This window comes from Sander vitreus, chromosome 19 (assembly GCF_031162955.1).
Source record: "Sander vitreus isolate 19-12246 chromosome 19, sanVit1, whole genome shotgun sequence".
Classification (NCBI taxonomy): Eukaryota; Metazoa; Chordata; class Actinopteri; order Perciformes; family Percidae; genus Sander; species Sander vitreus.
Window position 1 is genome coordinate 7,957,616 of NC_135873.1, and position 13,080 is coordinate 7,970,695.

Genomic DNA, 13,080 nt, shown 5'->3' on the forward strand with positions numbered 1-13,080 from the left:
TAGTATATATATATAATAAAGGTCGAGTTTTGTACTTTTATTTTTCAAAAATCCATGTGACCATCCCCCCCCCCCACCCACCCACCCACACACACACACACACACACACACACACGGCAGTTACGTCACACGTCGGGAATGCAGTGAGGAGCTGCTGCTGCTGCTAAAGGCCTCTGGATCCGTCACAAAGTAGGTTAACGACGCTAAATCGAAAAGAAAGTTATCTCGGGACAACTTTCACTGACCTTTGAACATTTAAAAAGAGGCATAGATTGTGTATGTGAGGCTTATTTCAGGCGGTAGGTGTCGGTTTTTTTCGTTGTTTCCTATTCGGTTGTGTTGAAGTTAGCCTGGAGGCAAGGCACGAGCTTTGCTCGAGTTCAAAACAGGCTAGCAAACAAGTAAACAAGCCTGCTATTAAAGTTAATTATTGCGAATTATCCTTCATGGTGGGTTATTATATTACTTAAGTAGTATGTTTTACACATAAGTGACGCACAAAGGACAGATTTGGACGACCAACTGAGCAGTTTTATTGCTAGTCTCTCTATTCGTTCGTACGAGACGTTAACGTTACCAATAAAACACAGGAAAATGTCGCTATCTGTCTTTAATGCGACGTCTATGATTTATTTTACCAATTTTATATTGTTCTTGTTTTGTAGATGAGACTGAAGGGAAGAGGAGAGTCACTGTAAAAGGTAGGACATGCTAATAGGTTGCTAATGTTTATTGGAGAATTTACGTATAGTTTTTATCCTAATTCCTTACCCATAATGACTTAAGTTCTGTTGTCTTCCTGTTATTTTGTTCAATTGAGCTAACCCATATCGCTCGCTACATTGTTACAAACATAGAATATGTACAGTTAAGCTAACCAGAGCATCTTGCCTTCAAAATAAATGCGTGAAAAAATACCCTATGTGTTACAGAATGACAAGACCAGTGTGTATAGCTGAGAATATGAGTCAATGAGGAGTAACGTGAAATAGGTTTGCATTTGATACCAGTTATTTCAGCTGTAGGCCCACTTCCTTTTTAATCGGGTATTTTTGTGTTGCTGAAAGGCTTAAGGTAGGTCATTTTATTTTGAATTGTAAAAATACCGGATGTCGTATTTGTTTATTCGTGCTTGACACTTGTGACTGTCATCAACTTTGAAATTCCATGAGCAGCTACACCTCCTGTGCATCCAGCAAGAGCTCCAGCCGAAATAATAGGAGGACAAATGCACGAGCCATGTGGTTTTAAATGACGTAAAAACAAAGTCATAATTGGCTTTAAAGCACGCACAGTGATAAAACCGTTGAGATTATTTTCCTGGTCCAGCCGTCCTCGGATTTGAGTGTGTGCTCATCCGGATTCAGAGGCTTAAATCAGGTCGATTGTGGAGGTGGTGGTCACTCTTTCCTCCACGTGGTCACTGTGAAATGTCAGTCAAGTCCATGCTGATACTGGTTTAATGATAACCATAACAACCCCATGAACAGAGAGAATAAAAGTCAACCAACCAAAAGACCTAAATGCCATGTTCAAGCATTATTTTTTTGTATGTCTATATCATCTTCTCATCCATCATTATAATCCTCTTACCAACAAGGATTTATGATGGCCACACTGCCCACATGCAATCAGTCTGAGTGGGCGGTTAATTTTTTCCACTCTGACCATACTGATTTGTTTTGGCTTGTCAATTGCATCAATGACACAGTGGCTTACCAAAAAAAGGATACAACAGTACATTATTAAGCTTGCTTCCTTTGTGCATGTAGAATAGATAATTTCACTCTATTTTTGTATTGTTATTTTCCTTTTATAATATTGGTAAATGTAATGTCGGATGCCAACAGAGGTTACCAGAGTACACAGGGATATTACTTCATCTAACCCCCAGTGGTATTCAATTTAGAAAGCTATATAAAGAGAAAGTGTCTTGTTATTTGTAAAGAACAATATTTGTTTGCTCGTTTACCCCCAATAAAGGATCTTATTTTCCTTGTTAGGTGATTTGTGACAGTTTCTATAAATCTCTCACATTTATCAATGTATTTCCTTAAAGACCTCAGTATCTTCGGTGCAAGTCAGCACTTTGTGGCTCAGCTGTGTGCTGCAGCGTTGTTATTTATCCCACAGAGAGTACATAGTAATATATTGTTATTATGAGCCAGGTGTTCACGTGTATACAGACCCATATCATTACGCAACATTTCCTGCCCTGTTTTTGTCTCCGCTTCATTTGGAAATCAATGATACCAGTGTGTAAACATCCAAAGACAATAACCATTGTGGCGGATAACAGGCGAGGGGTCACCACAGATTTGCACCTGTTTGTGAATCTGTGTATGAGTTTTTGTGCTGGAGAGCGTTTGCATGCATTTTTGTCTCAAAGTGCACAAACACACTCGCACACGTTTAAGAGCAATGTGCGAGCCTGCTGGAAATCCCCGAGCCTTTCAGAATGGCTGCTCTCTTCCTGCTGCTCAACTAAAAGCCTATTGTTTAATCTGTGTTCCCCCCCGTTGCCATAGGAAACAAAGTCTGAAGCATCCCTTAGTTTCCATTGGTTACCTATGACACAAATACACACAGCAGCCACAGCTGTGCTCATGCAAATTATTGATGAAAGATGAAAATCATGCATACTCAGTCAACTGAAATTGGGCAAAGCACAGTCAGTATTGAAAAATAAATGTTCCAGTCATATTACAATATAAACTTTTTTTTTTTTTTAAAAAACACGACATGGCGGAAACATTTTCCTTCCTCTTTTTGATCTCAGAACCCTGCCATGTCCGGTCCCACCTGGCTTCCACCGAGGACTCTGGATAGCCCAGAGCGAGCTGTGCCCCAGATGTCTCACTCTGCCGGGTCAGCAATGTACCGAGCCCCCAACAAAAAAGGGACATCCGACTTCCGGCCAAAATATGGCCCCTATGACCAGAACGGAGGAGGAGGAGGAGGGATGGCCACCAGGTACATGGCAACTGGACCCACAGGTAAGAACACCACTAGACACGGACCAGAGTCCTTTGAATGTACTTTCACTGATCAGATCTAAATAAATACATTATTGGCATCACTTTATTTATATTTTCTTTTTTTCCCCCCTAATTTCCAAACCCTCAATATATCCAATCTGTAGGTCATATTAAAGGTCCCATAACATGGTGCTCTTTGGATGCTTTTATATAGACCTTAGTGGTCCCCTAATACTGTATCTGAAGTCTCTTTTATATAGACCTTAGTGGTCCCCTAATACTGTATCTGAAGTCTCTTTTATATAGACCTTAGTGGTCCCCTAATACTGTATCTGAAGTCTCTTTTATATAGACCTTAGTGGTCCCCTAATACTGTATCTGAAGTGTCTTTCCAGAAATTCAACCTTGGTGCAGAAAACAGCCTCTAGAGCCAGTCCCACAATGAGCTTTCCTTAGGATGTGCCATTTCTGTGTCTGTAGCTATTGAGGAGGAGAGGGGTGGGCAAGGTGGAGGGTGGGGGGTGTGGCCTTGACCAACTGCTACTTTGCTCGTTTGAAAGCCATGATGTCTCTCTCTCATGGGTGAGCCAAATTCTCTGGGCGAGCAAAGCAGAGAAAGGGGGGAGGTAACCTTGCTCCTTATGAGCTCATAAGGAGCAAGATTCCAGATCAGCCCATCTGAGCTTTCATTTTCTCAAAGGCAGAGCAGGACACCCAGGGCTCGGTTTACACCTATCGCCATTTCTAGCCACTGGGGGACCATAGGCAGGCTGGGGGAACTCACATTAATGTTAAAAAACATCATAAAGTGAAATTTTCATGCCATGGGACCTTTAATAAAAATTGTCTTTTTGATATCTGTTCTCTAACCTGAAGGTGGGCCCATTCATCATTCGTCGAGCGATCACTATTACCCCCCTCCCCATGGTCCTAAAGAAGACCATATCTGGAGCCCTCACATGGACAGCTACGAGCTGATGGTGGGTGCATTTTTCTGTAGCTTTGCTGATAACAAAACGTCTCATAAAATATCTTTTTGAGTTGTTTTACGTGCATACATTTGGACCTCTGGCTTTAAAGAAATCTCTAAGCTGTCACCTTTACACGGTAAAAGAGATCACAGCAGGAACAAGTTTAGATCTTATGATGTTTTCATTAATACACAGTCCGTGTATGTATTAACATGTTTCTTGTGCTGTTCTGTTGTTAGCACCGTGGTCCTGAAAAGCCAGCAAGTTTTCACTCTAAAATCGATGCGGATATTGACTCCCTCACCAGTATGCTCGCGGCTCTGGACAGCCACCCACAGGACTCCAGCACACAAGTAGGGCAATAAACTTTATTGACATAGTTGCCTGTTACTTTCATAATTATTGTGCAAATCTTGCCACTGGTACTTAACTGTATACATTTTCTCCCCACAGCTGTACGACAATGTGCCTTACAACAAGTACCTCTCAGGGGATCACTACAAGCCTGCACACCAGAGCGCAGCCCCTCCTCAGGGTCGGCCATCCAGGGGCTACCCACCTCATCCCCAGAGCCAATACCACCCAGCGCCCCCCTACCCCAGCGAGCACCAGTCACCTCAGTACTCCACCTCCCACCAGCAGAACTACTACTCCCCCTCTTCAACCCCTAAGCCCTACTCTCAGCCCTACCCTCAGCCCGTCCCGGCCTCCTACACCACTGCCTCAACTCCTACTGGGCCCAGGTTCAGCGTCCAGGTCAAGACGGCACAGCCTGTCACCTACTCTCAGACAGGCAGGCAGGCTGAACAGGCCTACACACCACCCCCTCCTCGCCAGCATGTGTCACGCCCCCCTCCCCAGACTCAGACAAGTCCGCAGGGCTGGTACCCTTCACATCCCAGCTCACAAGCTCAGGAGATGCTCTCTGAGGCGGTGTACAAGGGGAGTGGCTTAGGACCTGGAGGAAGAGTTAACCAGGTTCCAATGTCCAAGAGAGGGATGGAAAATAATCAAACAGGGTCAGGGGCTGCACAGAGTCCTGCTTATCAGTCCAGTAAGGTAGGGACACATGTCTGTCTATTACATGTGAGCTTTAAAGGAAATTGGAACATTGGAAAGTATCTCACACACTCAAATTAAAAGATTGAAATGCCGTGTGAGCATTTATTGTACTGAATAACAGCATGCATACAAATATAGTATCATAAGGGCTGGGTATCATTTGACATTTTTGGATACTAGGGCCAGTATGGTACCTGCCTTTTTAAAAACCTTACTTTATGAAATGTTAACATGCCTTTCTACAAAACTGTTTTCATTTTACACAAGCAGCAATACAATAACATAACATTTTAATTAAATCATATCTGATGAAAGAAAACAATTATGAATCTGAGCAGACATTGTATGTACAGTACATACCCAGCCCTAAAAATCATAAAAATTAAATGAACCTTGGTTACAAAAGGGATGATTTCTTATCTTTGTTCGTATCCTCTTTTCTTCCAGCAGGGAATAGCAACAACTAGGCCTGAGGAAGAGTTGGATCGACTCACCAAGAAGTTGGTATATGATATGAACCACCCCCCCGTGGAGGACTATTTTGGTACAGCCGTTACTCATTACATTAATGACACAGCAAAACCTGCATTCTGGCATTTCAAATGAAACCGATGCACAACTCTTTGACTTTCAGGCCGCTGTGCCCGCTGTGGTGACAACGTGGTCGGCGACGGCAATGGCTGTATCGCCATGGAGCAGGTGTTCCACGTGGAGTGTTTCACATGCATCACCTGCCACGGCCGTCTCCGAGGGCAACCCTTCTACGCCCTCGACAAGAAGAGTTACTGTGAGAGTTGTTACATTGTAAGTAAAGCATCCTTAACAGATAAAACAATGCCTGTTTTTAATGATTTATATTTTTATATATGAAACAGTAATTTCATCCACAGCTTCTGGTCCAATGTCCACACCCAACATACTCTACTTTGCACAAAATAAAGAGTAAAGAAAACGTATTACAGCAGCCACAACACAATAGTGTAACCCATAAATTGTCCAACTAGAACTAAACATTTCATACATAAAACAGAACCACAGACACAAAAAATAAATAAATAACAGGGAATGTCACTTCCAGACAGAGAGTCATCGATACAAAGCAGCCTACCTTTTTAGCCCATGCTTGTTCTAAAAAGTCTGCAAATAAAAATGTTTCATGTTCAAACAACTTGCAGTCATTGCTACTCTGATCCACACACACCTTTCTACTTTTCTTGTCAGAGTACATTGGAGCGCTGTTCAAAGTGCTCCAAGCCCATCCTGGACCGTATCCTGCGGGCCATGGGAAAGGCCTACCATCCTCGCTGTTTCACATGTGTGGTCTGTAACTGCTGCTTGGATGGGGTGCCCTTCACCGTGGATGCAACCTCTCAGATACACTGCATCGATGACTTCCATAGGTATAAAGACATTCAAACGCCATGACGCTATTCCTAGGTTTCTTTTTGACCTTAGGTATTTAAAGAGAAGTGACGGGCAAGTCCACAAACCCGTAAATGTTGGTGCTTGTTCTCCCTGGCAGGAAGTACGCTCCTCGCTGTTCAGTTTGCGGTGAGCCCATCATGCCCGAACAGGGCCAGGAGGAGACAGTGAGGATAGTCGCTCTGGACCGCAGCTTCCACGTTAACTGTTACGTCTGTGAGGTGAGTCAACTGGACAAGATTGTATAACACAAAGTACCAGAAACATCAGGCTTTGTTCATTTAAAACTTCTTATTTCATAGATTTGAGAGTTTTGTCAGTTTTTATTGAAGAATAAAGGACTGAAAAAGCTATTTTTGATTAAAGGAGATCATAGGAGTCACGTTATATCAGTCATAAAAGGCAAAAATAACACCTTGATTAGTGTAATATGTGTGCAAAAATCCTAAACTTTCCAGCAAAGTGTAGGATTGAGTTACCACATTCTCTACAGTAAAAGCTAAAGTGTTTTAGAGTGCCCCAAATGTACTTATGGGATGAGACCATGTGAGTGTTTATTTGACCTGACTTGAGTGTCTGTGTTGATCAGGAATGTGGGCTCCTGCTGTCCTCTGAAGGGGAGGGCCGAGGCTGTTACCCGCTGGACGGCCACATCTTGTGTAAGAGCTGCAGCGCTTGCCGCATCCAGGACCTCTCAGCCAAAATCTCCACTGACTGCTAACAAAGGCCTTTTGCGTGCATCCGCTCCACCTTTCAGAACTCCCACGAATCCACGCACAGTCAACATATTACACATTACTGATGGCGGAGACAGGAAATGCCCCTGCTTTGCTCAGACTCGTGAGGTGCTTTTTCTTTTCTCCCTTGGTTGCGCTGACTATGACATAAACTTTGCTATAGTTCCCTCTGTTGGTATCCAGCTGTAATTTAATTTGCAGAGGAACATGTTTTGAGACAGAGTCCTGATGGAGCAACCACCTCACTAGTTTCCTTTCAATCAGATGTCCTGCTACATTTTCTTTTTTTTTTTGGTACACAGCTGCCCAATTTTTCACGTTTAGTTCAGTATTAGTATGACCGTGGCCTGACCTGCAGGCAGCTTGGGCTCCACTTACCATTTATCGGTACTGCTCAACTTTTAGCTTGCACATTATTATCACTGTCTAAGACAATGAAAGTATGGAAGCATAACATAAATTTGGACCTGAAAATGAGGGTCTTTTTTTTTTTTCTTCAAAGAAGCAGCATTAATGATAATAAATGACATTTGTAAAACACTAAATGTCAAAATGTAGAACTGCCTCAAAGCAAGCATATTAAAAGCACATAATGCAACAACTGTGACTGTACATAACAGGCTGGTTTGGTTTGACAATCAAACTTCCCAACTGTTTTGGAAGTAGCCTTCGGTGCAGTGGATCTTTGCAGAGAAGTAGCCTCATATAGCAGGAGAAATGTAGACAAAAGGAATGTGTAGTTAACCTTACAACCTAGATGTGTTTTTTTTTTTCTTTCTTCTTTGAGCTTTTATTAAATGCTAGTACAGTATTTGCTAGAACAAATCCGGTGTACATCTCCAACATAACAATATCATGTTTAATTATTGAAGCTCATAACAGGATTGTTGCCTTTTTTGTTTTTATTCGTCGAGAATAACACTTTGAATGTCTACAACACACAATCTTGCTTTGGTTTGAATAACATTTGTTGTTGGTTGATACTTGACTGTTACTGTACATTGAAGATGACGGTGCAATGAAGTCAAATGCTTTCTTCTGTCGTAGGAAAACAGGGTGTTGGTTCGCTTGAAAAACATCCTGAAATTTGAGATCATGTGAAGAGTTTGTACATGTCATGTGTCAGCTGGAGGATGTATGAAACTAAACTTATACTCAATTTACAAGTATATCGAGTTAATTGATTTACATACACAAATACTTTTACGTACTGGTTAAAGTGGAATTTAATATGATTTTGGAATACAACTTGCGGATTTGATGTTTGTTCATCCTTGCACTCGTGGGCCGAGTTGTCACTCTCTGAGACTTTGGAGCTACAGTATTTGTTATGTCTTTCCGTCCGGAATTTTGTATTCGTGTAACTTAAAGGGCTAGAAATTTGAAAGCCTTATCTCAAGGATGTCCTTCAGTTTCATAATGATACTTTTTTTTTTTTTTTAAACTGGATTTGTCTGTGAAATTTCTCTTTTTTTTTTTTATCATGCTAAAACGGTTCAGCTGCATTTGTTCATCACTTGTTAATTTATCTCACGATGTATATACCGTATTAATCTGCTTTTTATCACTAAGGGTTATCATTTCATTCACGCTCAGATGTGTTATTTTTAAAATCCTGACCCTTCAACTCTTGTGTCATACTCCTTGAATCCCATCATTTTGTTTTTATTACACAGTCCTCTGTTTATTATGCTTACTGTGTGTTCACTTTGAAATGCTGTGAATTGGAGCCTGTAGATCAAAGCCAGTGGTACTGCAGCAGACCTCGTCCACTGATGAATTCACACGGAGGCATTTTGTACAGAATAAGCAGGTTGTTGAAGTGGAAATGGTAGTTAGTTACATTACATGGGCGAGAATGTGAACACATGGGTAGATTTTCTCTTAATACAGGTTGTAGTAACACAATTGATTATTAAAATGACAAGTAAATCGGTATATTTGTCCGTTTTTATACAAACACTGTCATGTTCAAAACTTGAAGGGGCACTCTGATTTTTACACATCAGGATACGGTTCACACAATATTCTTTTTATCCTGAATGCCTTCTGTGGCTTGAAAAAAGTCTGAAAAAATCAAAGGTTTTTTCGGCTTGGGCTTGGAGTCTATTTTTTTTTAGCAAAAAGCCTGCATTAAATCTTTTGGTTTGGGGTGTGGAGTTTGAAAGATCACGTCACCAGACAGGGAGGGTCTGTTAAAATATGTAATTAAGTTGCATTATGGGAAATGTAGGATACAGCATTTTGGGAAGCTTGACCCATACTTGAGACCCTGCTGCTGTAATTCTGACAATTCTTGTGTAACTGTCTCTCTTGTAGGTCTCCACACTTTATGGAAGTGCAATAAAAAAATGGGCTTGGATACCCCTTTAAGACACACATAAAGATAAATCAGGATACATACCCTTTAAAATCAGAAAATGTTATTTTAGACACTTTGTACATCCCTGCCAATCTCAACACATACAACTTTATAACAAATGATCCAGTTACAACAATGTGTGCAAACATGGATTAATTTATCTTTTAAAAATACATTTACAAAACAAAGAAAAGTACTCCAGCTTGAACAGCTCTTTTCTTATGTTAACACGAGGTAAACGTCTTCCAGAAGAAGCTGCGGCAGCCTGCCTTGCGCTCTCTTTGGGAGAGGGGGAGATGTCGCCGCACTAGCTCCTCCCTGTCTCCCTCCTGCTTCAGCTCGGGGAGCATCTCGTCTCCTCTCGCTGCCATCAGTTCAGACACAAACCTCAGCATGAGCAAGTGAGCAAGATCCTGAAGGACAGAAAAGGAACTAAATTAGCAAACATATCTCAATTCCAAACAAACAAACAAAGAAATCTTTGCAATATTAAACATAAGAGTCACTCACCTTGTCGTTTACGAGGTCTGCTCTCAGTGTCAGCATGTCTCTGCTTGGAGCGCCGTTGACCTGCACCAGCAGCACAGAGGAAAACAAGCTCACAAGAACAACCTGCACCTGAGAGCGAAGCATCTCCACCTCAAACTGCAAAAAAAAAGAATCTTATATTCCCTGATTCTCTTTTCAACACTGTACTGGATGTGCAACGCTGCGAAAGTCCAAAATATAACCGGAATCGGAAAGCCAGATGGTGGAAGAGCTGAATGTTATCACTGTCTGAGTAGGATGTGTTGAGCTGATAAATAGGCCTCTTCATCTTCAAATCCTCCTCATCCTCAACTTAACACAAGGATGTGATTGGTGGAGAAGAATGGTGGCGAGGGAATGAGGTGGTGTGTGATGAACAGAAGTGTCACCGGACAGGATAAGGTCATCATTAGCCACAACGACGTGGAGAAAACACATCCAACAAAACCTTCCAGATCTGACTTTAGGTTGATTAGTAACTTACTAACTTTACATGTGAAATATTAAATATCAACTTAATGGTAACATACGACTTTACTTGTGTCAGTCATGATTAGCTACACCAGCTTCGTAGGTGTCTCCTGAACTCAACATGAGGCCTGCATGCTGTGCAGTGTTGTTAATGACACAATGTGACTCAAATGTTAATGAGGATGCACTTTGAGTCAGTGGAAAATAAACACAGAGAACATCTAAATGTCAAACTGCAAACAAAGCACTTCATAGGGTGAATACTGGTAAAGTGGGACAGTTAAGCTTCATCATTCTTATCTTCACATGTATACAGTATTTCCATTACTGAAAAATCAACACTTACCTCATCATAAGCAAGTATGAGATAAAAAAATATAGGTTATGTGGCTATGAGATCGCTTCTGGGTGCGTGGCACACCATATTCAACAACCTTGCAGTGAACAGCCATGATAAGTAAATGACAGTGTTCTGAGATGAATAATGTTTAGGTTATACTTTCTTTTCTTTTTTTTTTTTAAATGGATGGATAGTTTGTAATTGTTATACATTTTCTTATAGGATGTGATGGTGAATCAGAATTTAAAGAAGTCTTGTTTACTTAATCTTTATTTTTTGTTTTATACAATTTTGACACTGTACCAGTTTGCCAATAGCATAATGTTAGGGACAGTTGAACAGTGTACAAACTGGGACATCCATTCAGGTCATTCTAATGGAGGATTTTAATTCCTTGTTATGTGTCCCACATAAATTTAGCTAGCTAGCTATTTATTTCAACAAATGTTTACTTAAACTGCTTATAATGAGGAAGGTCTGGCAAAACGAGCCTAATAATAAGCTAGCTTGTTGCAATGCTAATGCTAATCAAATCACTAAGGAAGATGAAGGGTACAGGCTCGGATGGCCGGGACATTTGCAATATTTGCAAAACCTGATATGGTGATGAAAATGATCCCAAGAAGACCAATTAGTTCCAGGAGAATGGACCTTTTCTACAGCAGACATTTTGTCATAGTAGGAAAAGCACAGCTGAAATTGATAACCTTAACGATGGCTCAATTCCATCAAGTGTCCCAGTGAGCTGTTTCAGTGAGTCAGCATGCACAATACCAGGGCCTCTCCTAAGTGGAATGCAGCCATCATTAATGGTTTTGAATACACCTGTGCTTTTCCTACTATGACATGTCAACATGTCTGCCGTGAAAAAGGCCTCATTGACGGGGAGGCATTCGCTGTAATGACTTGTAGACTACCGTACAAAAAGCAGACAGAAATTTAGCTTGTGTAAAATGAATTAGCCTATAAGAAGAGATGTTCATGAAAGTTCCTCTTTTTTTTAATTTATTTAAATGTATATATTAAACCCAATAGAAATACTGTGGACGTGTAAGGGTGGGAAGGGAGAGGGTGGGACAGGGGTATCTGCTGTACATGCACCCCTCCTTTAAAAAAAGGGGGTGTTTATTATTATTATTATAATTGTGTAATAAGTGTTTGGTCACGAGAAGAAAACTAGTAGGAATATTACACATTTTAAAGAGGACATCACATAATAAGGCTAATTGATATCTTGTTTCTTTTTCAAGATATGTCAGTAGCTAAGTCAAGCAATAACCAAAAAAAGAACAAAGCATAATTTTCACATCTCATTCTTACATTGTGACCTTTTTCCCACCACAGGACTCTCACTGGTAGGTCGGGTTACTAGTCTTTAAATCGTGACATAACTTGACTTTTAAGTAACATTTTCCAAGCAGTGAGGATGCCGTGACCGCAGGCGTCCAGCTGTGCTGCCCCGGGCAAACGAGAGGGATCCAATAGTGTGATGATCAAACGAATTACACCTCCACCGCCTCCGTACCTGCTGCTACATGATAAATTAGCGTCAATGTGTCAGGGTTGATTACACATCTTCGCCTATATGGTTAACGAGCAGCAACTCCCCCTGCTGATTTGCACTAAACTCTTAAATACTTTATATTTTTATATACAGTAAAATAGAAAAATGGTTGGGCGGTTAAAATGCAACAACTTAACAACAAAATCCTGTAGCCTATCATAATCTTAACACTATCATTAGCAAATTGGCTAACTGTCAACTAATTGCCCATTGTACAGTATTTTCAGTTTATTTACATCAGTGACACGATCTGTCCACTGGGTGTCGCTGTAAGAGCACATTTTACAGCGCCCTATATATATATATATATATATATATATATATATATATATATATATATATATATATATATATATATATATATATATATATGGGCGCTATATTTGCTGACATTTTAATTTAGAGACTTACCTCATTCAACACTTTACTAGCCTGACGTCGTCATACTCAGAATATGAACTTCCCGACCTCAAATGTTGTGGGCTAAGTTCGGCAGGCATCCAGGGTAACACTTTACATACATTTTTGCTAATTAACTTTGACGTTAATTCAAAAGCTGTGTTTATAAAGATGAAGGCCCAGCCGAGGAAGCGGAAGTGTGTGTGCTAATTGCGGCTAATTGACTTCTCAATAAGCTTAACAGGT

At 40.7% G+C, this 13,080-nt stretch overlaps 2 protein-coding genes across 4 annotated transcripts; one reads left to right on the top strand and one right to left on the bottom strand.

Annotated features, from left to right (window-relative positions):
* The first annotated feature begins 98 nt into the window (after positions 1-98).
* Positions 99-9,106, top strand: trip6 (thyroid hormone receptor interactor 6). 3 transcript variants are annotated; one of them, XM_078276131.1, is made up of 11 exons: positions 99-189; positions 666-701; positions 2,780-2,996; positions 3,855-3,958; positions 4,189-4,302; positions 4,403-5,008; positions 5,459-5,555; positions 5,646-5,815; positions 6,233-6,411; positions 6,534-6,654; positions 7,023-9,106. In XM_078276131.1, the coding sequence occupies exons 3-11, from the start codon at positions 2,789-2,791 to the stop codon at positions 7,152-7,154; spliced, it is 1,731 nt and encodes a 576-aa protein (XP_078132257.1). In that variant the 5' UTR covers positions 99-189; positions 666-701; positions 2,780-2,788; the 3' UTR covers positions 7,155-9,106. The 3 variants fall into 3 exon arrangements, with proteins under 3 accessions (XP_078132257.1, XP_078132259.1, XP_078132258.1); XM_078276133.1 differs by having other exon boundaries at positions 5,462-5,555; XM_078276132.1 differs by lacking the exon at positions 666-701 and having other exon boundaries at positions 125-189.
* A 650-nt stretch (positions 9,107-9,756) lies between these two features.
* On the bottom strand, positions 9,757-10,165 carry sst5 (somatostatin 5). The gene is made up of 2 exons (XM_078276313.1): positions 10,043-10,165; positions 9,757-9,945 (listed from the first exon to the last, which is right to left on the bottom strand). Exons 1-2 carry the CDS (start codon positions 10,163-10,165, stop codon positions 9,757-9,759), a joined length of 312 nt encoding a protein of 103 aa, XP_078132439.1.
* Positions 10,166-13,080: the final 2,915 nt, after the last annotated feature.

Coding starts and splice junctions, on each gene's coding strand:
- trip6 (XM_078276131.1), top strand. CDS start 2,789: ATGTCCGGTCCCACCTGGCTTCCACCGAGGACTCTGGATAGCCCAGAG. Junction 5,009..5,458: donor CTGCTTATCAGTCCAGTAAG/GTAGGGACACAT, acceptor CTTTTCTTCCAG/CAGGGAATAGCAACAACTAG. Junction 6,412..6,533: donor TGCATCGATGACTTCCATAG/GTATAAAGACAT, acceptor TCTCCCTGGCAG/GAAGTACGCTCCTCGCTGTT.
- sst5 (XM_078276313.1), bottom strand. CDS start 10,165: ATGCTTCGCTCTCAGGTGCAGGTTGTTCTTGTGAGCTTGTTTTCCTCT. Junction 9,946..10,042: donor CAGACCTCGTAAACGACAAG/GTGAGTGACTCT, acceptor TCTGTCCTTCAG/GATCTTGCTCACTTGCTCAT.